This window comes from Mustela lutreola, chromosome 1 (genome assembly GCF_030435805.1).
Source record: "Mustela lutreola isolate mMusLut2 chromosome 1, mMusLut2.pri, whole genome shotgun sequence".
Classification (NCBI taxonomy): Eukaryota; Metazoa; Chordata; class Mammalia; order Carnivora; family Mustelidae; genus Mustela; species Mustela lutreola.
This window is the reverse complement of record NC_081290.1, coordinates 247901513-247927977: the sequence shown is the minus strand read 5'-3', so window position 1 is coordinate 247927977 and position 26465 is coordinate 247901513. Positions and strand designations below refer to the sequence as shown.

Genomic DNA, 26465 nt, shown 5'->3' with positions numbered 1-26465 from the left:
TCATACTACCACATAGCTGGCTGTGTTTGGAATCAATTCTGACCTTTTCTTCTAGGAATGGCGTATTAACAGGGAAGCAGGACCAGAAGTGCCGTAGAAGTTCCCCAACAGCCACATAAAGGTGTTTCAATTCAGACTGAATATCATTTGGCACCATCTCTGTAGAAAAAAAGAATAGGATAAAAGTTATTTCCACATATGGATACTCTGAAAGAAGGACCACTAACAGAATAAATCTGCCCATGTGCACTTAGCCAATGCCAAGCCAGGATGTGCTAACCTGAGGTAAGGTAATGATTTTGTTGCTATGTTAGAATTCAAATTCCCTGAGATTTTGGAGCAATTTTCAGGTTTCTCTTTAATCTAAGAGGTTAGAAAGCAAAAAAGAAAGCTTTTCATATAATATAGGGAGACTAACAATGTACCACTGTTCGTAATATTAAGATAATTATGAAACCTAAGTTCTTTTCTAAATAGATCTCAGGATCTATATGCATAAAAACAGAAGTGTCAGAAATGCCCCAAAGAAAATCCAATCTAATTACTTTAGCATTCCTCCCAACTCGCTCTTTAGAGCTTTAATCAGTGAGAAAGTGGCTCTGCACGTACGGTTTATGGCTTGCTGGGTCCCTCCCTGCATAAGTGCTCCTCCGGGTGACAGCGTTGTGATCGTACTACTGGCAGCGCTACTTGAGAGAACCTGAAAGAAACGGACACACAAAGTGGGTTTCCTCTTCCTGCCATCTTCCTTACTTCCCATTTCAGTTTTACAGCATACATCTTTATTCCCATATCACAATACATAATTTATAGCAGCCAGAGTGAAGGACTTCGCTTGAGGCCAGAAACACAGTGTGCACAGAAAGAGAGTGTCTACCAGTCTTCCAGCAATACTGGGCAAGACTCTAGGCCTCAAAACTCACCTTTTTGCGGAGTAAAAGCCCTTTCTTAAGCACCAACTCAATTTGTGAAGTAAAACAACACATTAACATATACTTGCTGGCAGCTGGGGAAACAAAAACCTCAACAGAGCAGAAATAGATCATCTATTATTTTCCAAGGAAGTGAATACAACTAACCAAAGGGGAAAAACATACTCCCCATTCTATCAGTATCAACAGTTAGGGAAGTAATTGGCCTATCTATTCAGTGACTGACTAACAAGTGCCAGGCATTGTGGTTACAGAGGAACAAATCATTCCGTGAATAGCTCAAGTGCAGGGTTAGTATGTCTAACGCTTTTCTTTCTTTCTTTTTTTTATTTTTTGAGAGAGACAGCAAGGGAAGGAACACAAGCAGGGGCAGTGGGAGAGGGACAAACAGGCTCTCTGCGGAGCAGGGAGCCTGTGTAGGCTCGATCCCAGGACCCTGGGACCACAACACGAGCCAGATGCAGATGCTTAATGACTGAGCCATCCAGGCACCCCTTTCTAAGGCTTTTCAATGATGTTTTTGTAAGCTGAAATCCATGTGTATATGGACTGGATGAAAACAAAATTTCAGCTTGGAGTAAGCGTACAGAACATGACAACCATGAGTCAAGGGAACTTGGGCGTTCATGCCATTCCTACTTCCTTTTGTCAGAAATGTTATGACGTGTCAGAACCAGAAGCTTCAGTGATTGATGACTAGCCCTGGGCTGCACTCAGATATACACACCCAAGGACAGAGAACTTCTTGGGCCTTTCTGTCTCAATCCATGCATCTCAGATACAGCATTATTTCTGGGATGCAGAATAGGTGTGGGGAAGAATTTAAATATCTAAGATGGACCACAGCTTGGGCGCCTGGGTGGCTCAGTGGGTTAAGCCGCTGCCTTCGGCTCAGGTCATGATCTCAGGGTCCTGGGATCGAGTCCCGCATCGGGCTCTCTGCTCGGCAGGGAGCCTGCTTCCCTCTCTCTCTCTCTCTCTCTGCCTGCCTCTCCATCTACTTGTGATTTCTCTCTGTCAAATAAATAAATAAATAAATCTTTAAGATGGACCACAGCTTAAAAAAGTTAGAATGGTCTACTTGGGCCCAAGGGCCAGATGCTGGACAATTGTATTCCAGAAAGAAAAAGTCGTCAAGTAATGCCAAATTTATTATGTGTGCATATATATGCATATATATATATTTCTCAGCTCTGCCCGTGGAAGGGACGGTAACACTGGCAGCAAATGATACCCCAACAGCAGTGAGGACACTGTACCCAGGTTGTAGTTTCTTTTCTTTCTTTCTTTTTTTTTTTTTAAGGATTTATTTATTTATTCTACAGAGAGAGAATCTCAAGCAGACTCCATGCTGAGTAGAGAGTCTGATGCGGGGTTCAACCCCATGACCTGATACCATGACCTCAACTGAAATCAAGAGTGGGATGCGTGACCAACTGAGCCACCCAGGCGCCCCCAAATTTACTCAGTACTAAAGAAGATTTTGTGGCTGGAGTGGGGAAAGCTTAAGACAAACCTAGAATATCTATCTCATTGTTCTATAAAGTAAGGTACTCAAAAATTGATGAAGACACTGTCAGAATGTTGATGTTTATAAAGAAGCATGGGTACATTTCTGGAGGTGAAAAAACTGCTTTTTTACTTATTGTGTAAGTGCTTACACAACTGTTTATGTTTATTAAAATTTCCAGGAGACTAAAAAAAGGTAATTTTACTGTATGTAAATCATACTTTGGTTTAACAAAAAACCAAAAAACAGCAACAGTTCATAACCCAAAGAATAACCTAAGAAACCATGACTCTTCTGTGATATAAATAAATATGCAAGAAAGGAAGCTCTTTGTCTTAGCAAAGTGTCACCACATGTAGAAGGGATGATGGAATTAGAAAATCACCATTTGGGGCACCAGGGCAGCTTAGTCAGTTGGGCGTCCAACTCTTGACTTCAGCTCAGATCATGCTTTCTGGGTCGTGAGACTGAGTCCTGCGTCAGACTCTACGTTCAGTGTGGAGCCTGTTTAAGATGCTCTTCCTCTGCCCCTCCCACTGCTTGTGTACTTGCTCACTCTTATCCCATTTAACCACCACTACAGCACTGTTTCTGGTAAGAAATCACCAATGGAGTCTACAAAATTCACAGCTAAGAGTTTGATACAAAATACAGTATTTATATAGCCTCAAAGTATCTCTCAAAATAACTCATTACAAAGGGAAAAACAGTAACGTTTTGGTTGAGAAACCAAGTAGATACTACCTTACCCGAGTGATTGGAAGTTAGGAAAAATAAATACATGCCTCCTGATAGGATACACTAAGGACTACACCTCACTTCTGTGATATTCCTGCCAAAAACGCATAATGTGAATCCAATCGTGAGGAAACACTAGAGAAACTCAAATTGAAGTAATTTTGCAAAAAAACTAGCTTTTACTAAAATATCAAGCTCAGGGGCGCCTGGGTGGTTCAGTGGGTTGGGGCCTCTGCCTTCGGCTTGGGTCATGGTCCCAGGGTCCTGGGATCGAGCCCCACGTTGGGCTCTCTGCTTGGCAGGGACCCTGCTTCCTCCTCTCTCTCTGCCTGCTTCCCTGCCTACTTGTGATCTCTCTCTCTGTCAAATAAACAAATAAAATCTTTAAAAATAAATAAAATATCAAGATCATGAAAATACAAAGAAAGACTGAAAAATGGTTCCATCTGAAAGGAGACTAAAAAGACATGAGAACTAAATGCAACTTATGAACCTGACTTGGATGCTGGACCAAAAAAGTTTTCTTTGCTATAAGGAACACTGGTGGTACAACTGGTAAAATTTTTGTAAGACCTAAAAGGTTGGATAAGAATGATAATAATGCTTTATCAATGTTAAGTCATCATTTCTCTAACTGTTATTATTTATGAGAGTATCTTTAGTAAATACAAACTGAAGTATTTCAGAGTTTCTACTCTCAAAATGGGCCAGAAAACTTTTTTTCCCCCCAACTTTCTATAAATCTGAAATCACTTCAAAATAAAAAGTAAAAAAATAACTTCCAGTATGTGACAAGCACTACAAGACATGTTCGAACTCTGCCTCAGGGTTTATGAAAACAGACACCCTCCCTGCCTCTGCCCCGAACTTGTTACTGGGCATGTTGAAGATTGCTTTACAGAGACAATGAAATCTGACCTGAGTTTCGGGTAATTATTAGGTCGCAGAGGCAGAGACAGGTTAAAGGTATTCTAAGAAGAGAGAAAGCCTGAGCTTTCTCTCTTTTCTAGGTAGTTCAGTGTTTTAGGCTGGAGAGAAGACTCTTGGTTGTGTGTGGAAGGGAACGGTAGAGATACAGCTGGAACTGAAACTGGATTAGGGCCGGACTGTAAAGGCTTTATGCACCAGACAAAGGCATTCAGACAACTGCTATGCCAATGAAAGGAAGCAGTGAAAGTTTTAAGCTGCAGAGTGGTAAGATTAAATAAAATTGATCATGTCTGCCTAAATAATCCCAGGGTTCTGGGATTATGCCGTATCAGGCTCCCTGCTCAGGGGGAGTCTGCTTCTCCCTCTGCTTGCTGCTCCCCCTGCTTGTACGTGATCTCTCTTGGACAAATAAATAAATAAAATCCTTAAAAAAAAAAAAAGTATGAATAAGAGCTATAGATAATAAGCTCAATTTTATGTATTCTAGTTTGAGGTCATATAGAATATCTAGACAGTGATGTCCAGTTTTTTGGAAATCTGGGAAATTTCCCCAATAACACTGTGTATGTGGGAGGAAAATAATTAGCAATCACAAAACTCATCTGTTTTTCATTATCATCTTAACTTTAGATACTTCTGGAATGTGCCAAAATTTTTTTCAATTTATTTGTAGAAATATGTCTTTAAACCCAATTAAAACAGTTTATATAGTTCAATTTGGCTATGCTCATAAACTAAGGAAAGAACTATGGGAATTCTGGTTTTCAAACAGTACAAGTCACCTACCTGAGTTAATTTGGGTGTATAAGCTTCCATTTCTTGCCTAATACTTTGAAAAGAATTAATAATGTCCTGACTTGTTGCATACTGTAGTGACTGGATTGGAGTTGGACCATGATAATACCTGAAGATTAGCAAAGAAGAAAGAAATTACTAATCACACAGAATAAACATCTGTCCTTCAAATATTTTAGTAGTCCCCATGTCTCCAAAGCAAAAAATAACATATTTAAAGAGATCTGAGTAAAATAACTTAATTCCCATAAGGGCAGTAAGAAAATTGCACAGAGAACCACATTTTTATCTTGGCTTTGATCATTTAAGCATCCTTTTCTGAAATGCACAAATTAAGTTTTCAAGGAAAAAAGATAGTTTATTCTTATGGTAACAAAGAGACTTAAAACTTGAGTGCTATACTTGCAGAATATACTCTGCAGTGATTTGTGTTATATAACTGTTGTGCCCCAAATTAATATTGACCAAACTTACCTATCTGACTTCTTGAGGTTTAGTGCAATCGTTTTTATGGAATTATTTTTCCCCAAGTCTTCATATTCAATAGACTCTTGCAACTTTGCCTGCAATTATCAACATAGCACTTTTTATGGTACTTTTCCTTATAAAAGTAATGAACATGATTGAAAAAGTACAACTATACACAGGGTAAAACATGACGTTTTCCCACCATGAACTTCAATTCCTAGAGATGACTATTCTAACAACTGGTTGAAGTCATTTTCTCACCAACCTCTTACAGTACCTGCTTTCCTACAATCTGGCAGGTGAAAATGGTGTGTTTTCCTATTTTTCCACTAAATAAGCAGGACTAATCTATTATGTGTTGTAAATACTTTTTCTTCTCATTTGGTGTTGTTTGGTTTTAATTATTCCCTTACTGCTTATTCTTCTGTGGATTAATTTTTTGCTTAAATCTTTGATCCATTTAGTATTTATTTTGGAATAAGCAATCTGAAATTCTTTTTACTCATCAGTTCTCCCAACACCATTTGTAAAATAATGTTTCGTTTCCTGTGGATCCTGAAATACCATGTTTATTATATGTTATTTAATTTCTCCACATATTTGGGTTTACTTCTGTGCTCTTTATTTTGGTTTTACTAATCTGTTTTCTCCTGTGCTAGTAAAAGACTGCTAAATTTCTACAGCCCCTGTTAATTAAAAAAGATATAGGAAAGCAATCTACATGGCCATTTGTGAAATTAATTCTACAATATTTCATCCCTTATATAGCTATGAAATTCACCTGATAAACCCTCATCTGTAGCTACCAAGAGCAGAATCAAAACATTTCAGTTATTAAATCTCTCTCAAAAACGGTCAGCCTGAAAACTTAGTTTTTTTTTTACTACTTTCCCAACTCTCCACCTTTCCACCAACTTCAAGGCATACCGAAATCTAATCTTCATTACTTTTCACAGAACATCAAGCTCATTTCTATCCCTGCTGCTCCCTACCTAAGTCATGTCTCTAACCTAACCTCCCATGATAACCCAAATCCTACACTTGTGCTAAGGCCTCACTGGGTGACCTGACTCTTCTACTTAACTGGAAACTCCATTAAAGTAAGGACTCTATTACTACTTTTGAATCTCCCATTCTATAAAACCCTTCTGTAGAACACACATCAGACTATTTCAAACTATTGATTTGAAAGAACATCTAGAGTCAGCATTTATTATTGAACATAGTGAAAATTCACATAAACCATGATTTTTGACAAATCTTTAATGACCAAAAATCAAATGTACTTAGCGCCACAGTATCGCAAAGAAAAGTATCATTACCTAGATTTCATCTTAAACTCCTCTTTCATTTTAATTTCACTTTCCTTAGAAAAAAAATATTTATTCAACTCACAAATATTTTTTAAAGGAGTGCACTTGTGATGATCACCCGGTAATGTAGTATGTAAGCACTGAACCATTAAGTTGTAGGGATGCCCAGGTGGCTCAGTCAGTTAAGTGGCTGCCTCTGGCTCAGGTCATGATCTCAGGGTCCTGGGACTGAGTCCCATGTTGGGCTCCCTGCTCAGCGGGGAGTCTGCTTCTCCCTCTCCTCCTCCCGACCCCTGCTCATGCTCTCTCTCAAATACATAAAACCTTTAAAAAGAATAAACCGTATACCTGAAAACAAGTATTACACCATATGCTAACTAACTGGAATTCAAATAAAAACTTAAAAAAAAATCTTATTGGCTTTGTTAAATATTTGTTCGAGAGTGAGAGAGAAAGTGAGAGCATGAGAAAAGGGGAAGGTTCAGAGGGACAGAGAGAAGCAGTCACGCCATTGAGTGGGGAGCCCAATGTGGGGCCCAACCTAGGACCTCAGGATCACACCTGAGCTGAAGGAAGATGCTTAACTGCCTGAGCCATCCAGGTGCCTGTGGCTTAGTTGTAAAAGTGTATATGCAGGGGACGCCTGGGTGGCTCAGTGGGTTAATGCCTCTGCCTTAGGCTTGGGTCATGATCCTAGGGTGCTGGGACTGAGCCCCACCTTCAGCTCTCTGTTCAGCAGGGAACCTGCTTCCTCCTCTCTCTCTCTGCTTGCCTCTCTGCCTACTTGTGATCTCTATCATTCAAATAAATAAATAAATCTTAAAAAAAAAAAAAAAAAAGTATATATGCGGGGTGCCAGGGTGGCTTAGTTGTTGGGTGTCTGCCTTCAGCTCAGGTCATGATCCCAGGATCCTGGGATTGAGCCCACCTAAGGCTCCCTGCTCAGCGGGAAGCTTGCTTCACCCTCTCTCACTCCTCCTGCTTGTGTTCCTATGTCTCTCTCTGTCAAATAAATAAATAAATTCTGGCTTAAAAATAAATAAAAGTGTATAAGCCTGTAGAAACATTAAGTTACTGAAGCATGAACCAAAGACTCAGCTGTAATTCCTTTATAGAAAGATAACCATTTAACATATTCTTTTGAATGTGTTTTTAAAAAGTTCATAAAGTTTTTTTTACAAGTGAAATTGTATCACATAGTCTGTTCTGTGAACTTTTCATTTACGAATTTTTATTTTCTTTGATTCCTAGTGTAAATAACACAAAAACTACAAGTTTTATTTTGAAAGACTTTTGATTTCATCTTCCCTATAGACACTAAACTCTCTGAGGATAAGAACTTTTACTCATTTTTGTTTCCCACCCCTTAATACTTGGAGCAACTCCAAAATTGTTTCTTGAATTTATTTTTTTTCCTTAGATTTTTATTTGACAGGAAGAGAGAGCACAAGTTGGCAGAGAAGTAGGCAGAAGGAGAAGGAGAAGGAGAAGCAGGGAGGAGGAGAAGCAGGCTCCCCACTGAGAGGAGCGCCTGATGTGGGGCTCAATTCCAAGACCCCGGGAGATCAGGACCAGAGCCTAAGGCAGATGTGCAACCAACTGAGCCACCCAGGTGGCCCCTAATTTATTGGAATTTAATTTTTTATGAATTAAACTTATGTGAACTCTTTTTTAAATTCAGAATGTCATTAATCCTTTTGAAGTTATTCATGACCACATCAGTCTCTACTATATGGACATACCAATGATATTACTACTGGAATGTTTGCAATTATAATACTGAAATAAGTATTTGTATCTAAATATATGCACATCTTTTCCTCTTTAAATAACTCTCCAAAATGAAATGCTGTCCCAAAAATGGAATAAGGGCAAGACAAAAATTTTAATACATATTGCCTGACTGCCCTCTAAGAAACCTTTATTGTACTTATTTTTATAATTGGGGAGAAATTTGAGAACACAGAGAGGTAGAGTAGCTTGGCAAAATAGCAAGGAAGGAAATATGGAAGTAGATAATTCTGTCCATATTCCCACACAGCCCCAAATGATTTCTTCAATATTTAGTAAGAACACATTTCTAACTCTGAAATGCTAGATTTAATATGAGGCCCCAATCCTATCTTTTAAAATCATATACACAAACCTTTAGGTTTTCTTCCTGTTATAGTGCCTTTGTTGAATACTCTTGCCCAGAACACAAACTGTATGACAATATGTGTGTATGTGTACATGTGAAGGAAAAAAGAGAACAAAACCAGTAAGAACAGTTAACAGACAGGAGTGCATGGAAAGCTGGTTGCAAGTTAAAACTGAGGAAGTACTCTTTAAAATGTTCAACAATTTATGCCAAATGCTTAATGTCTTGGTCAGAAGAACGGAGTCATCTGAGGTAATCAAGGATTTTCATAAAATTCTAGCAGTTATACAGGCTGTCAGAAGAAACCTGAGCTCTAAACCTGAACTTTTTACCCGTACCCTTTTGACTGCTGGCTGGAAGCAATCTGCATCTCCAGAATTTCCATCGATGCTGCTGGGCTCACCGTTTTGTTCATTTTGTGCTTCTCTTAAAACAAAGGGGGAAATGTTAAAAATCACAAGCAGAACAATGAGAAAATTCCATCTGGCTACCTTGAAAAGTCCAGTCATTGCACTTTTGCATGTATACTTAACTGTTTCCTGAGACCTGCTGCCAGGACCATGGCACTGTGATGGTTAAACCTCTTGATGATGGCAGCATTACTATTCTCCTTTATGGACTTAGAATTAGAAGTAGATGGCATGGAAGAAATGCCATAGCCCTAAAAGAAACAATTTGGAAGATTAAAAATCAAAATAAAGTTCTGGTTTTCTTCTCCATTATGAGAGACACACTTAGCTGAAAATATTTTCTGGAGTATGGGACTGTATTAATTCTGAGCATTACTCAATTTTTACAGATAAACATTTTTCAAAGTTATGTACACAAAAAATACAATATTCTCCTTCTGGCATCAAAAAAACAATCTTAATCTAAAACAATGCATTTTGGGGCACCAGCATTTCAGGTCATGATCCCAGGGTCTTGGGAGTTGACCCCACATTGGGCTCCCTGCTCACAAGGAATCTGCTTCTGCCTCTGCCCCCTGCTTGTGCTCTTTTTTCCTCTTTCAAATACATAAAATCTTAAAAACAAAACAAATTTAAACTGCGTATTTTTTTTAAAAAAGAGTTAAGTCATCTCTATACCCAATGTGGGGTTCAAACTTAACAACTCTGAGATTAAGAGTTGTATGTTCTACTGAATGCCCCAAACCGTAAAATTTTTTTAGAGTTTTGGATAGAGTTAGCAAAATATTAAATGAAGAAATAGAATACAGTGGAAAAAAAAGGCATGGACTCTGGAATCATATAAATAGGGATTCAAATTCTAGCTGTATAATTTTTCAAGTATTATTTAAGCAAAGACAGTAATTTTTCCAAGCTCTGTAAAATAACTCAAATGTATATATGTATTTTTAAATAACTCAAATATTTTCAAATATGTACTGAGTTTGTGCTAGGCCTTACAGACAGAAAGTTAATATTTTGTGTCAAAGGAGCCAGTTAGTAGGGTCCTGGGCTGTAAGCCAGTACTTATAGTTAAGGCTTCTATGTGCTAAAAGAGAGGAAGTAGCTAATCCCACTGGAGGAGAGCAGAGGTAGGTTCAAAAAAGCTTCAGGGAGCACCATAACTTGATCCAGACATGAAGACAATAACGTTTAAATAAGTAACATTTCAGGGAGAGGAAACTGCTTAAATATAGGTGTAAAAACATCATAATGCATATTGTGTCACCAGGTTTTTCTGTACTGCAGTCACATCTGGAATGAAGAGTGGGTCAGGGATTGGTGAGAGACATAAGGCTACAACGGTTAAATGAAAGATTATGAAAAGACTCACAGCATTCATCCCTTTATCACATAATTACTGATGCCTTTTCTATGCCACGTGTAGGGGACAGGTCAGTAAATAAGAGGTACCCTCACAAAAGGTGAAGTCTCCTCGCCTTATACTCTACTAAGAGAAGATTGCTTTTGAAAATGACAAATGGCATCAAGAAAATAAAGAAGGGGGGCATGATACAGCATCTGGATGGAGAGGACGAGCTACTTCACACAGTGGTTAGGGTAAGTCACTCCTGAACCAGTCCAAACAGCTGTCTTAAAAATGGTAGAAGTTGGTTAGGGAGGGACGCCTGGGTGGCTCAGTTGGTTAAGCCGCTGCCTTTGGCTCAGGTCATGATCCCAGGGTCCTGGAATCAAGTCCCACATCAGGCTCCTTGCTCAGCAGGGAGCCTGCTTCTCTCTCTGCCTCTGCCTGCTTGTGCGTGCGTGTGCGCTCTCTCTCTCTCTCTCTCTCTCTGACAAATAAATAAATAAAATTAAAAAGAAAAAAAGAAGCTGGTTAGGGAGAAGAGCAAGAAGGAGGAACAGCAAGTGCAAAGACCATGAGGTAGAGAAAACTTGGAATGGACTTGAAAGAAGGTATCTAGAGTATAAAGGAGTGTAAGTGGCCAGTACTGAGGTAGAAGTAGGCAGAGGCCAAATCAAGAAGAGCCTTGTAGGAGTTTTAAATTCAATGAGAATCCACCAAAGAGTTTTACACAGAAAAGTATTATGATCTGATTTATAACTTTTACTGTTAGAGGAAAGTAACTACAGGGAACAAAAGTGGAAACAGGAATCTCAATTAGGAAGCTAATGAAAGCAATCAAGACAAAAATGGCGGTAGCCTAATAACAGTGAGAGGATGTAAGTGAGGAGATGGACAGATGTAGACAAACTGGAGATGTATTATACAGGACTTGCTAATGAACTGAACGTTGGAGGTGAAGGAAGAGGAGGAATCAAGGAGGTTCCCAGGTTTCCGCTTGAGCAACTTAGTCCATGGTAATTTTTTTTTTTTTTAAGATTTTTATTTATTTTAGAGAGAGACAAAATGTGAGCATGGGTGCATGTGCGTAAGTGGCAGGGGCTGGGGTCAGGCAGAGGGAGGAGAAGCAGATTCCCCACGGAGCAGGGAGTCCAACGTGGGGCTTTAGTCCAGGACCCCGAGATCATGACCTGAGCCAGAGGCAGACACTTAAACGACTGAACCACTAAGGAGTTCTGATGGTAATGTTTTTGTGTGTGTGTAACACAGAGAAGACCCAGGAACAAAAAGGTTTAAGAGAGGAATAGAAGGCTCCATTTTACATCTATGCTGAGGTGTCTGTGAAGTACCTAAGTGAAGATTGCAGGTAAGCAAGTGGATGTATAATTTTGGAATTCTGGGGTCAGAGAGACAGGGTTACCTGGATTCATCATTACATATTAGTATTTAAAGCAATGGAATGAAGACAATGTATTCAGAACATGGACCAAAGTCTTATCAAGGGAGATTACAACACCTAGAGGATGACAGAGGGAAAAGGAGGCACCAAAGGAAAAACTGAATCACCTAACATTTCGATTACGGGGATTGATTATGTAAATGTTTACATTTCCATAAAAGGGAATACCAGGCACTAAAAAACATAAATGACAGTAACACCTATTATTTGCTGAGCACTCACTGTGTAACACACTCTTCTCTTGTAGCAATCCTATAAAGTCAACACATTCTTCGTATTGGATTTTTTCAATTGAGGTACAATTGACATATTAACACTGTATAAGTTAAAAGTATTAACTTGGGGTGCCTGGGTGGCTCAGTGGGTTAAGCCTCTGCCTTGGGCTTAGGTCACGATCCCAGGGTCATGGGATTGAGCCCCACATCAGGCTCTATGCTCAGCAGGGAACCCATCTACAGGGAGCCTGTTTGGGCCCCCCCCCCACCCTCTGCCTACTTGTGATTATCTCTCTCTCTGTCAAATAAATAAATAAAATCTTAAAAAAAAAAAAAAGGAAAAAAGGTATTAACTTGCTATTTATATATTGTAATAGAACTACCCTAAAGCTGACATCTATCATGTCATGTAATTATCATTTCATGTTTTGTGGAGAGACAACTAAGATGTGGCAACTCTGAAGTTTATAATACAGCACTGTTAACTATATGCTATGCATTATATCTCTAGAACTTATCTACCTTACTAGTGGCAAGTTGGTACCCATAACGAACATCTCCTCAATTTTCCTACCCCCTGCTAAGGTCAGTACTATTAACCTCATTTTATAAGAAAACTGGGCTTAAAAATGTAAAAAAAAAAAAAAAAAAAAAAAAAAAAAAAAAAAAAAAAAAAAGGGAGCATCTAAACCAGGTAGTTTGGTTTTATAGTTTATCTACTTAACGACTATGATTTAGCTGGAACTGATAGTAATAACAGGCAAAGTGAAGAACAAAATCACACATAAATATGTGTAATATATAATTTTTTTAAAAGATTTTATTTATTTGACAGACAGATTACAAGTAGGCAGAGAGGCAGACAGAGAGAGAGCGGGAAGCAGGCTCCTCGCTGAGCAGAGAGCCAGATGGGGGGCTTGATCCCAGGACCCTGAGATCATGACCCGAGCCGAAGGCAAAGGCTTAACCCTCTGAGCCACCCAGGCACCCCAATATATAATTTTTTTAAAGTTAAAAAATTTATTTGAGTAATCTACACCCAAAGTGGGGCTCAATCTCGATCCCACGATCAAGAGTCTCATACTCTTCCAACTAAGCCAGGCACCCCAATATACCATCATTTTCATTTTTATTTTTAAAAAGGACTAATGGTGTGCCTGGGTGGCTCAGTCAGTTAAGTGTCTGCCTTGCTCAGTTCATGATCCCAGGGTGCTGGGATCAAGTCCTGCAACAGGCTCCCTGCTCAGTGGGAAGTCTGCTTCTCTCTCTGCCTGCTTGTAATCTCTGCTCTCTTTTTCAAATAAACAAACAAAATCTTAAAAAAAAAAAAAAAAAAAAAAGGCACTAAAATCTTTTCCCCATATTAAGCTATACCTCTAAGCTTCACAAAGCTTCATTTTTTTTCAGGATGATTTAGGAGGGCCTTGTTTTAATATGTTGAAATTCACCAAGGAAGTGCCTCAATGTGGAGAATTACCAAGAAAACTCAATTTCATTAAGGAAACGACTCATTTTGGCACCAAGGATTATTTTCCGCTAGAGACTGTAGGTCAAAAGTTTAACATTGGTTTCCTTACCTTGTGAGTACCATACACTAAAATAAAGGAAAAAGTTTAGAAAAAGAAGACAGGAAGGTTTAAGCATGTGTATATGGCCAGCAGAAGAGGAGCCAAAAGAAAGGTAAGAAAACGAAAATCTGAGTGTGAAGAGATTAACTGAGGAAGGCAGGTTCCTAGTTTTTAAGTAGGCACAGGGATGGAACTTGCCTCAATCAAAAGGGATCCCATCTTTCCCCATGACTGGATACATTTGTATGTCTACGGTCAAGATGCAGAGGTAGGTGGTACATACTTCGTGGTCTACCTGTTGAAACTTAATGGAACTAGTGTGCAGCCAAGGGTCACAGGTGTGTTCAAGGGTTAAGGGTCATGGGTGTGCTCAGTGGGCTACAGAAAAATGATTATCTTTCCTTGGCCTATTGATATTTATCCACATTTCTTTAGATTAACACCAGAGAATAAAGCTGGACTCACAATTATGTTAAGCCCTCACATTACCTAGATATGTACCCATGGGGGAAAAATTGTTTTAAAAAAGTTTGAGCAATTCATACAGGGATTTCAATTTTTCAAGGCAATTTTAACATTAAACAGTGCTACTGACAAGCACTTCTAATAAAGACTGTTTTCTCTCATAAGTTCTTTTTAATTAAAATTTGTTTTTTTGTGGGATGCCTGGGTGGCTTGGTTGGTTAAGCATCTGATTTTGGTTCAGGTCGTGATCTCAGGGTCCTCAGATGGAGCCCTGCATCAGGCTCTGTGCTTTAACAGGGAGGCTGCTTGTCCTTCTCCCTCTCCTTCTGCCCCTCCCCCAACTCATGCTCTCTCTGCCTCTCACTCAAATAAATAAAACCTTAAGAAATATTTATGTTTTCTGTTTTTAATAGGCTCTATGCCCAGCATGGGGCTCAAACTCACAAACCCTAGATCAAAAGTCGCATGCTCTACCAACTGAGCCAGCCAGGCACCCCTCTCAGAAATTCTTTTAATACCACTTACCTCATCTAATGATTTATCTTCCAAAGCTGTCAAATCAAGTAATGGGTTTTTTACTCCTAATGAAACCATTGTTTTTAACCCTAGAAAATGAATGAAATAAAAAGTTGGTCAACTCTGACCTATTTTAGGAGTAAAAAATTCACTAACAACATTATGACTAGAGAGCAGCAAATTAAATTTAATGTGTGTCAGGGATGAACAGTTACCTTTTTCATCTATTTTGGCACATTCTGCAAAGAGGTCCTTTGACCCTGTATTCAGCCGGTCCCTGTGAAAATAGTGGGACTGAAAGAAACGTGTCCAAAATTCCTTTTCTGTCATGTTGTGGGGAACATTTTCGGCATATTTCATTTTTACTGTAGAAAAAAACCAAAATAGTAACATACAGCATTTCTACTTCTTAAAATCTCTCAAATTAATTGAAATATAGACTAACAGCAAGAATTAGATTAAACTGCTCAACTTCATATACTGTATATAATAATCCTACTGTAAATAAAATATGTAACTTGAGAGATTAGGTGTATACTACCTTTATGAATTTTAACAAATTACAAACAAAACCTTATCTTGCTCCAAGAGAATTAAAAGTTTCAAAGTTTTAGCAGAAATACCAAGAATCAATACCCAACAGACTATCAGTTCAGCATATTCCAGAAGCTCACAGTCTAATCAGCAAAGAAGAGAATGAGTCTCTTGAGCCAGAGAGCCCGAATTTAAAATTCTAGGCCTGCCACTTATCATCAGTATGATCTTGTGCAAATTACATAATCTCTCTGTATTTTTATTTCCTCTTCTGTCATGTGAAGGTTAATAAGAGCACCCACTTCATAGGGTTATTTGTAATGACTTAATGAGTTAATATAAAGATCTTAGAATGGTGTCTGATATGTAATAAATACTATATAATTATTACTATCAGAAAAATATGAAAATAATTACAACTTAGTAACTTTTTGAAGCAGACACAAGTTCCTACAGAAGCAAAGGGGAGGCTTGTACCTGCCCAAAGAAGTCAGGATTTTACAGAGATGGCAGTGGGGCAAATACTTAAGCCCTAAGTTTCTCAATATATATTTCCAAAGAACTAACAGAGATCAGGAGTGAGGAAGTGTGGAGAGAAAACTGTTTAGTCAGCAGAATAACTGAAGTGGTGACTCTCAACCTTGGCTGCACAGCATAAATGAATAAGGCTGGGATCAAGTCATTTATCCTTTTAGGATGGTTTCTGCAAGGGTTAGGATTGGTGTGTTAGAAAGGTCACTCTGGAGGCAGCCTGAAGGATGATCTGAATTACAGCAGGAGAAACTCATTTATTTATTTTAAGATTTTATTTATTTGACAGAGATCACACGTAGACAGAGAGGCAGGCAGAGAAAGAGAGGGAAGCAGGCTCACTGCTGAGCAGAGAGCCTGATGTAGGACTCGATCCCAGGACCCTGAGATCATGACCTAAGCCGAAGGCAGCAGCTTAACCCACTGAGCCACCCGTGCGCCCGAGAAAGTCATTTATTGATGCCTCTGGACCAGATCATTTTGTGCAGGTATACTAAAGGGTAAATAAAGTTTAAGAGCCACTGATGGAAGAATGGGAAAGTCATCATACCAATATAACTGATGACAGCACATCATATACTGACCCATTAGTAACTACCATATGTATTCACGTATCTTATTGCATTTCATCAGGAATAAAAGGTAAAGCTTTTTGTTTTTCACTGATGTATTACTGAATTCATCCAAAGAAATATTTTTCTTTCTTTTTAAAGATTTTATTCATTTATTTGACAGACAGAGATCACAAGTAGGCGGAGAGGCAGGCAGAGAGAGAGGAGGAAGCAGGCTCCCTGCTGAGCAGAGAGCCTGACGAGGGACTTGATCGCAGGACCCTGAGATCATGACCTAAGCCGAAGGTAGAGGCTTAACCCACTGAGCCACCCAGGTGCCCAAAATATTTCAACTATATGGAAAAATGGATTCTTTTTACCTGCTGGATAGGTCCTAAATATGGACTCAATGATATCAGAAGTTAAATTGTATCTCAGACCATTGCATCCATCCGTTTGGGGCCGGACATCAGCCTAAAATAAAGACCACACATATATGTTCATTAGAATATTGAGGGAAGATGTGTAAGCTCATAATAGATACTGGACAAAGGTGGCAAAACAGACTTTCTGAATAAACTAGAGACAGAAATTGAGGAACTTAACTGTTGGCATTGGGAGAGGGTTCAAAGAAACCTGGCTTGGTTTCACACAATATTACTGATGTGTAAAATCTGCTTCCTTGAAAATTCAACATGGTCAAACAGGTATTTTTAAGTGTGGCCAAAGGCAGACAGCTAGTGGAGCTTTACCATAAAACTTGCAGAGTTTATCAGTTTATCTGACTGGTTTCTTTAGGAAAGGGCTTATTAATTCAATTCAGTACTAAGCAACCAGGAAGATATTAAATATATAACTGGTACTCAAGTTTTTGTTAAATGCATAAATACTGCTTTGGTTCCACCAGGGTATAAACTAAATGAATGCCACTATCTAATTCTACAGGTAAGGTATTCCCAATTTTTCACTAAAATACATTTTATAAATCTTATTTCTTCTGTAATACATTTAACTCTGCATTACAAATACAGCAATCGTAAAGACACTTATCAGAAAGTTCTAAATTTAAAAGAATTAGGGGAAACAAGTATTAGTCCAGTTGCTAAAAGATTCTCTTTAATTAAAGTCCATTTAATTTCCAGCATGTTAGGGTGAAGTCCCCAAACCAAAAAAGTACAGCTAGCAAAAAGTATTTTAAAAATACTGCATTTATATGTATTTTTACATTTTTATTCATTTATTTGAGAGAGAGAGAATGAGAGAGAGCACAAGCAGGGGAATAGCAGAGGGAGAGGGAGAAGCAGACTTCCTGCCAAGCAGTGAGCCCAAGGTGAGACTCCATCCCACGATCCTGAGATTATGACCTGAGCTGAAGGTAGCCACTTAACTGACTAAGCCACCCAAGGGTCCCAATATTGCGTATATTTTTAAAATACTTTAGAAGAATACCATAGATAGCAAAGTAGCTACTGATTTACTTTAAGGAAATGCTAAGTTTTATAAAAGAAATGGCATTGTTAACACATATACCAGGATTTTCTTTTCTTTTTTCTTTTCCCTTCAAGAAATCTGGAAGGGTAACATACCAGAAATGCTGCAGAAATGCCAACATCTTGCTTATGATTGGATGTAGAACTCTCTGTTGCATTCACATTTAAACGATTGGCCCAGAATTCCTCAGCACTGATCACTTGACTCACAACAAGGTCTTTATAAAGCTGAAACAAAACAGGATCTTCTTGCAGCATTCTGGTGATAGAATATATTGAATATATTGAACTTCTAGAATAAAATGCTATTTATGTAACACTTTAAAAAGACCTTAAGAACATGAAACCCCGAGACACTCAACCTTCATTTTATGAGGCTAGAACAGCAGAGGTCATTTAGTTAATTTGTTAGTAATTAAAACAAAAAACATTTTTGGAGGAACAAATGAAGATAAATGGAAGTCTGAAGAAGCAAAGACTAAACTCTTTGAGGGTAGAAATTTGGGATTATTCATCTATCTAATGACAGCAAGATCACCAGGTATTTGCCTGTACTGTATTCTCTCACAAAAGAAGGTAAAAGGGTGAGATTTTCTGGCTACCAATTTCTCATGAATAAGCACTTGGAGACTTCAGCATGGAGACTACTGGCGATGGAATCATTTGTCTTATCAGAAACTCATTATTTTATATGCATTTTCAACTTTTTTACAATGTGATTTCTCTCAGGTTTCTCATTCACAAACACACTTCTAATGGTTTCACGTCATCTTTGTGACAGAGAACTGGGAGAAGGAATGAAAGGACCTTATCACCTTTGAGTCTCAGTTGTGTTCCCTGTCAGATGTTAACCTTGAGGCAGTTAAATTACTTAATGCAGCACAAGGGATAAGAAATAACAAGCTGTTACATGTCTTTATTCTTTTCCCCCTTCACCTGTTTTTCTCTTCCAGCTCTTTATTTGCTTTCCTCTTGAATTTGGGCAGCAGCTGCTGAAGAAGGTCTTTTACTGCATCTCGCTCTTTCACGGCTGTGCTTTCATTGGAAAAATGGAAGTTAGTTGTGTCCCCAGCATGCAACACCAGCTGAAGCTGAATTTTAGCTTTTCCTTCTGGACTGATTTTCTGGCCTAAAAAGAACCATGAGATAAATTAGATGAGGATACCCACACTGGAAATTGTCCTACAATAGGCTACTTCTCCCAAGAAGATTCAGAATTCCTTTGGGCTTCAGCTGCCCTGTTCCAATCTTAATGCTTTTGCAGAAATACCCTCTTCTCAACTGCCCTGCTAACACTCAGCTTCCTTCTTCAGTATCCTCTTTGTGTGGCACTTTTCACCCACTGCCTCCACCTCAAGATACTATAGGGCTTTTGTTTCCATTCAACCGGGGTAGATCTCTAAATAGCCAACTAGGAGTCCTGAACCCACCCTGAACATCTGACACCAAAAAACATTATCATTAATAAAAATGATCTGTCATAATTCAAAAAACTCCAAAACACACCCCTGTCTTCCTCACTGCCAAGAATACATAATTTTACATTTGAGAGATGTGGTGTTACCACTTCAACCAAGTGATGAAACTTAGTCTCATCCAAAGTGGGTGTCACAACCTCACACTATGGGCTTTCTGAGGAGACAGAACAGTAAGTAAACACCACCACCCACGTGTTGTTCTTGCTGTGAGGGTTTAATCTGAGTACAATCAAGCCTGTAGATGTGATTTTCAGATTCTGAGAAATACAGGCCTACACAAATAAATTAAAGAAAACCTTGAGACAAGCAAACAATCAGAATATATGTGACAAGCCTATAAAGACTGAAGAGACTACAACTCCCTCTGTGAAGAGTGATTAAAAAAAAAATCAATACTACAGAAAACATTGGGACAACTAGGGAAATGTAACAGTGTTCTGGATATTCTATGATTAAAAACTTCTTGGTGTGAAAATATTACCGAGCAAAGTGTATGCACATGGAATCTTAAGTGGGACATACCGTATAGGTATGCACTGTGCCATTCTTAAAATTTTTCTTTAACTTTGAAACTTTTCATAATAAGCTGAGGTTGGGAATGTCAAAATACACCAACATAATGGAGAAATTGTACTTCTGAACTAGTGGGCCTCATGGCAATAGTAGAGCTTGTCTCTGTCAGAGGAAGAGAAAGAGATAGAGGGGCTTGGTCCCATGAAATCAGGGACTCTTGGAAGTGTGAAACAAGCTCCCTAGAGCTCACAACCCAAACCACCTATCTCCTAAACAAACTTTTTCAATAAAGATGCAGCTTCCAGACCAACAGTTTGAATAAAATATCTTAAAACCAAAACCAGCAATACAGGGCAATTTACACTGTCAGCCAGCCTACTCCGGTGTTCTATTCTGTTTCTCCAAAACTACCACCCCTTTCTAGGCATCTTTTCTCAGTCATTGCTTTATCCTTCCACCATCTTAGACTTTGCCTCTGAAAGGCGTACTTCTGAAATGGCTTTTTTTGTTTGTTTGTTTAAGATTTTATTTATTTGAAAGAGAAAAAGAGAGAACACATGTAGGGGAAGCAGCAGGCAGAGGGAGAGGGAGCAGCAGACTTCCTGCCAAGCAGGGAGCCCAGTGTGGGGCTTGATCCCAGGACCCGGGATCAAGATCTGAGCTGAAGGCAGCTTAACTGACTGAGCCACCCGGGTGCCCCCTTAAGTTTTTAAATTAGGTTACTTAACTGCTGATTTTCACCTTAGTAATTTACTACTGGTAACTTTCAGTGGATTCTTTCAGAAATGGGTATTATTTCAAATATTCAACTTAAAACAAAAACTGATCTGGGGCAGATGTAGATTTGGGTCTGTGCTCTCATTCTCAATAACAGAAAAATTGTTGAGAAATAGGAAAAGTATATATTCTTTATTGTATGTTGTGGGTATCACAATGAGTGTGTGTTTTGCAGAGCTAACAGGATCTGCTTCCTGTTTAAGAGAAATGCTAATAGAGGCAGTTCCTAATTTATGAGTTTCTTCTGGTACAAATTTTAGTTTGTAAGAATACTAGGAGGAACTTGGTGAGGCACTTTTCCACAGAATTTTGAAAGGAGGTAGTATTACCAGAATAGTGGACAAAACACCAGCTAGCTTAGGCAGTACCTAACTATGATGAATTTTAAACAGTATTTCCTTTTGAAAGTTAAAAATCTAAGTCGTTTCAGTGGAGACAGGAGAAAATCTTGGTCATTTCCAGCAGCAAGTAGAGGTAAGTTCTTAGGGTCACTGTTCACACACAAAGAACATTTATAAATTGAGCCCTTGAATGTGGAAGGTTGACTATTTTTTGAGGTGTCATGTTCCTTGAAATCTACACAGGATTTTATCTAGGGGAAGAATTTTATATCCAGGAAAATAAATGAATTTACATTAATTGTTATAGTTCAGATACCACAATTTGCTAAGGATACTCTCTGAATATCTCCTATCTATGTCCAATAAAAAAGTGAGTTTAAAAAAAAAAAAAAAAAAAGTGAGTCTATCTCCTCAACAGATAACAGTTGGTGGCCACATAACCAAAGATTAATTAGACAACTTGCTTAAATGATACAATTTTATTAAAGGGCAATCTGCCATAATCCATCATTTTAACGCATTTAAATGCATGAACCATGCGAACCAGTAAATCTACCTCACAAAATACCTCACACATACAACTTCACAAAGATTTTAGCCCACAGAACTTACTGCAGTACTGTTTGCATTAAAAGAATCGTGGAAACATCCTAACGGTCCTTCAACAGAAAATTAATGAAATATATAACTATATATCCATTTAGTGGGCTATTATGCAACTCCTAAAGGAAGGTTCATGTGGGGATCTTTACATGACATAGATTTACATACATAAAACTATACAAACTCCATTATTAATCACAGGTTACAGAATAACATATATTCAGGGAACCCACTTTATATTTCCTTCAATATGTTTTTTTGGGAAACTATAATAAAAAACCCCACAAAGACAGTATGAGCAATCTTTTTATAAAATGACTAACAAATCTTCCATCAGACCTTAGTATAGCTGACTTACATTTAATATCTGCATACATATGGCTGATTGTAAATCTATCTTTGCCTTCAGGTGCCCAAGCGATTCTTTCTGCCATGAGGTATAAAGCTCCATCCTGCTTCTTCTGACGCACCTTCTTCACAATCAGCAAAACTTCTTCAGATGAAGTTGCCATGATGCCTAGAAAGTGCTAACTGAGACAAAAGATTTCACATCTCAATTAAGATTAGATCTGTTGACTTCTGGAGTCCTTTCCAAATCTAAACCTAAACTAATAATGAGGAGGAAAAAAGTCCCTGATTGAAAGTTAAAGATAAAGTTGTATGGCATTATTCATTAAAATCAAATTTAACCACTGATATCACAGGTGTGAATTTACACAACACAGTTTATGACACTTGGAAGTTCTTAAACCATTTCTACATATTCTATTCAGACTATTTTCTATTTTACTTTTAGTTCCCCCATAATATTCCTAAGTTTTAAATGTATGATTTGACTACAGGTATGCTGGTCTTTTATCTAATCTATATCTAGAATTAGAACCCTACTGAACTTTAGTTCAATTTTGTTTCAGTTGAAACAACTAAGTGCCATAGGGTTTGTGTGATCTTCCCAGAACCACTCTCAGAGCTGACAGCACACCCACATTTCCTGATTCCTGGTCTAAGTTTCTTCCTGCGTGCTTTAAAACAAAATTTTTAACCCTTAACATTTCATATGCTATTTCACCCATCTTTTAACAAGCAAATGTCTTCAACTATTCTCCAGGCTTGGGCTGAAAATTCACTTGTATATAGCTAATTCATTACCTAGGAAACAGCTTTTAGTCTCCCTACCTCTACCCTTCCTTCCCAGTCCTGGGAATCTTAAAGATTCAACCCAAATCCTAGCTTGGGTGTAGCTATCTGGAATATGAGGCTGGAAAGGAATGTAAGGCTGTATTGGCTTAACAGGAAAGAAGTCATGATGGATGGCAATGTCTCTCATGGGCTGGGATGGGGAAAGTGATAGTACAAATGCCCCATATATGTCATTTCTGGTGAAGTTATGACTTTAAGTTTTAATTTCCAAAGAAATAATTTAAAGTTACTTCTTCAGGGATAGCTTAAAATATACTTTTAGAGAAATTAATGTATCTAGGTCTAAAAATTAAATTTGCCATGAGCAAACAAGTGAAACTTTAAAGAAACCCTTGTCCTGGAAGTTAAAACAATTAGAAACAATGAAATACTGAATCTGCTATTAGTTATTCAAGTAATTGAGGAACACTTCTATTGGGACATAGTGGGAAAGGAAGCATCAGGAAGAGTAGCAGGCTTTAAAAAAAAAAAGGAAAAAAAAATAACGGAAATCACCGATTCTTCCATTACCTTTTAGGATCAATGAAAAATATGACGGGAATAAAAACACTTTAATTGTGGTTGACATATGATATTACATTAGTTTCACACATACGTATAATATAGTAATCTGAAAAGTTATGCCCACAACTGTAGCTACAATCAAAAAATTCACTCAAGCAGTAATTTAGAAATAAAAAATACAAGTGAAATCTTAATTTCTCTGAAGTTAATTTTCTGAATTTTGAGTAGCCAATTACCAGGCTACTCTACCTGAGAAACAGGAAGAAAAAAGGGTCAATGTGAATACTTATCATTCAATAAATTTGTTCTGATCCAACAAGTTTAGGGTTATCCAAAGATGAATGTGTGACAAAAATGATTTGTGTTTTTTTTTTTTTTTAAGATTTAATTTATTTACTTGACAGAGATCACAAGTAGGCAGAGAGGCAGGCAGAGAGAGGAGGAAGCACACTCTCGAACAGAGAGCCCGACATGGGGCTCGATCCCAGGACCCTGAGATCATGACCCGAGCTGAAGGCAGAGGCTTAACCCACTGAGCCACCCAGGTATCCCATGATTTTTGCTTTTAAAGAGCTTCCAGTTAGTGAGTAAGATATGTATCAATGTATACAAATTAGAATGTGTGAAGTTCCTAAAGGGAGATTAAAAAAAAAAGTGTTCTGAATTAGGACTCCGAGGCCATTTCCTCATAGAGGAGGTTTTGCCAAAGGTTTGTCATAGATTTTTTTTTAGTGCGATTAAAAAAATTCAGGTATAAAGATACAAATGGGGGCACGTGGGTGGCTCAGTGGGTTAAAGCCTCTGCCTTCGGCTCGGGTCATGATCCCAGGGTCCTGGGATCGAGCCCCGTGTCAGGCTCTCTGCTCAGCGGGGAGCCTGCTTCCTCCTCTCTCTCTGCCTGCCTCTCTGCCTACTTGTGACCTCTGTCTATCAAATAAAAAATAGAATCTTTAAAAAAGAAAAAAAAAAAGATACAAATGTAGTGATCCAAAGGGGCACGTGCACCCAAATGTTTATAGCAGCAATGTCCACAACAGTCAAACTATGGAAAGAACCTAGATGTCCATCAACAGATGAACGGATGAAGAAGATGTGGTATACATAAACATAGACACACACACAGGAATACTATGCAGCCATCAAAAGAAATGAAATCTTGCCATTTGGAACAACGTGGATGGAACTAGAGGGTATTATGCTGAGCAAAATAAGTCAGTCAGAGAAAGACAATTATCATATAATCTCACTGATATGAGGAAGTTGAGAGGCAACTTCAGGAGTTTGGAAGGTAGGAAAGGAATAAATGAAACAAGATGGGATCGGGAGGGAGACAAACCATAAGAGACTCTTAATCTCACAAAACAAACTGAGGGTTGCCAGGGGGAGGCGGGTAGGGAGAGGGTGACTGGGTTATGGACACTGGGGAAGGTATGTGCTATGGTGAGTGCTATGAAGTGTATAAACCTGGTGATTCACAGACCTGTACCCCTGGGGCAAATAATACATTATATGTTAATAAAAAAAATAAAAAATTTATTTAAAAAATTTCAGGTATATTATCAAATCACCAAAATGTGTGCATTTTAGGTGGTCTGTTTGATGTATTTCAACAATTGTATACATGCATGTACCTTTACTCACAACAAGACAGAGAACATTTCTGCCACCCCCAAAATTCTCTCATGTTCCTTTCCATTCAATTCTCTTTCTCTCACCCTCCAACAACTATTTTCTGATTTCTATCACCACAGGTTAGTTTCTGTCTCTTCTAAGTTTTCATATAAATGGAACCATGCACCATGTACTGTCTGACCTTTCACCTAACCTGTTTTTTGAAATGTACTATGTTACTTCATGTATCAGTAGTTTGTTCTTTCTTATACCTATGTTAATCACGAGTTGCGTCTTAAATAAATCATGAGTTCGAGTCCCACGCTAGGTGCAGAGCTTACATTAAAAGAAAAAAAAAGTACTCAATGCTTACTAACATGTGCCAGGCACTGGGCTAAGTTCTTTATAGGTATTATCTCATTCAGTCTCCAGTTAACAATCCTGAGGTAGGTTCTATTATTAGTTCTATTCTGCAGATAAAGGAAACTGGGTCTAAAAAAAATCAAGATGCTTTCCCAATGCATCAAGGAAGTAGCAGGTTTGAATCTGGGTCAGCCTGACCTTGGAGTTCCACCATGCTATTCTGCAAATATATGTAACTGGAGGGATATACACCCAACTTCACAGTGGTTACCTACTGGTGATGGAATTACAGACAACTTGAATGTTCTTTTTGTTTTCTGGATTATCTTTAATAATACATTTTTTTTTCTTTTTCAAAGATTTTATTTATTTACTGACAGAGATCACCAGTAGGCAGAGAGAGAGGGGGAAGCAGGCTCCCCACCGAGCAGACAGCCCAATGCGGGGCTAGATCCCAGGACATGGGATCATGACCCGAGTTGAAGGCAGAGATTTTAACCCACTGAGCCGCCCAGGTGCCCCTATAATAAATACATATTTTATAATGAGAAAAATAGTTTTTAAGAAAGTCTTTCCAAGAGTTTATTCCCTATCAAACCAGAGGTTTATAAGATAACATGGGAAAGTGTTAGTAGCGTTAGTGTAAGAAAACAATGGTTATTTTGAATATTTCTGTAATACACATCAATTGTTTCTTATTTACTTTAAAAATTTAATGTATAAAGAAAATTTTATAACATTCATGCAACTATTTAATACTTTAATATTAATTTTTATATTCATTACAATACAATTCATAATAAGTTTAAAAAGTCTGTACTATCAGAAGTTACACTGTATACTATACAAACCACATTTTAAGAAACATGAATCAAAATCTGAAAGATAGGAGAGGAAACTTTATGGACAGGGGAAAGCAGACAATTAATTGTAAGACAATTTTAAGTATGTCCACATATGGAAAAAAAGCAGTGAGCAAGGACAGCTAGCTGATAGTGCAAGTCTCCAATTAGCGGAGATTACAGGCACAGATAAAAAGTGCTAGCTTTGGAAAAGAACAGAAAAAACTTTTTTGAGACAAGAAGGTAAGAAAGAAAAGATGAATGAAGACAGAGAAACTGTAAAATGGAGAATAAATCAGGGGATGGAGAGAACCATTAGAGTC

The 26465-nt window shown here is 38.1% G+C and overlaps 1 protein-coding gene across 2 annotated transcripts in view; it reads right to left on the bottom strand.

Annotated features, from left to right (window-relative positions):
* GTF2H1 (general transcription factor IIH subunit 1) overlaps nucleotides 1-26465 on the bottom strand; it is a 38997-nt gene that overhangs the window by 8276 nt on the left and 4256 nt on the right. The window contains exons 2-13 of one of the 2 annotated variants that reach the window (XM_059137783.1): nucleotides 21981-22153; nucleotides 18847-19039; nucleotides 18007-18169; nucleotides 16801-16894; nucleotides 15020-15169; nucleotides 14814-14893; nucleotides 9360-9487; nucleotides 9165-9252; nucleotides 5380-5468; nucleotides 4897-5014; nucleotides 610-700; nucleotides 44-159 (exon numbers count right to left, since the gene is read on the bottom strand). In XM_059137783.1, the coding sequence (XP_058993766.1) occupies nucleotides 44-159; nucleotides 610-700; nucleotides 4897-5014; nucleotides 5380-5468; nucleotides 9165-9252; nucleotides 9360-9487; nucleotides 14814-14893; nucleotides 15020-15169; nucleotides 16801-16894; nucleotides 18007-18169; nucleotides 18847-19039; nucleotides 21981-22134 (1464 nt within the window). In that variant the 5' untranslated portion in view covers nucleotides 22135-22153. The remainder of the gene's footprint in view (nucleotides 1-43; nucleotides 160-609; nucleotides 701-4896; nucleotides 5015-5379; nucleotides 5469-9164; nucleotides 9253-9359; nucleotides 9488-14813; nucleotides 14894-15019; nucleotides 15170-16800; nucleotides 16895-18006; nucleotides 18170-18846; nucleotides 19040-21980; nucleotides 22154-26465) is intronic. The other variant, XM_059137794.1, reaches the window with a different exon arrangement.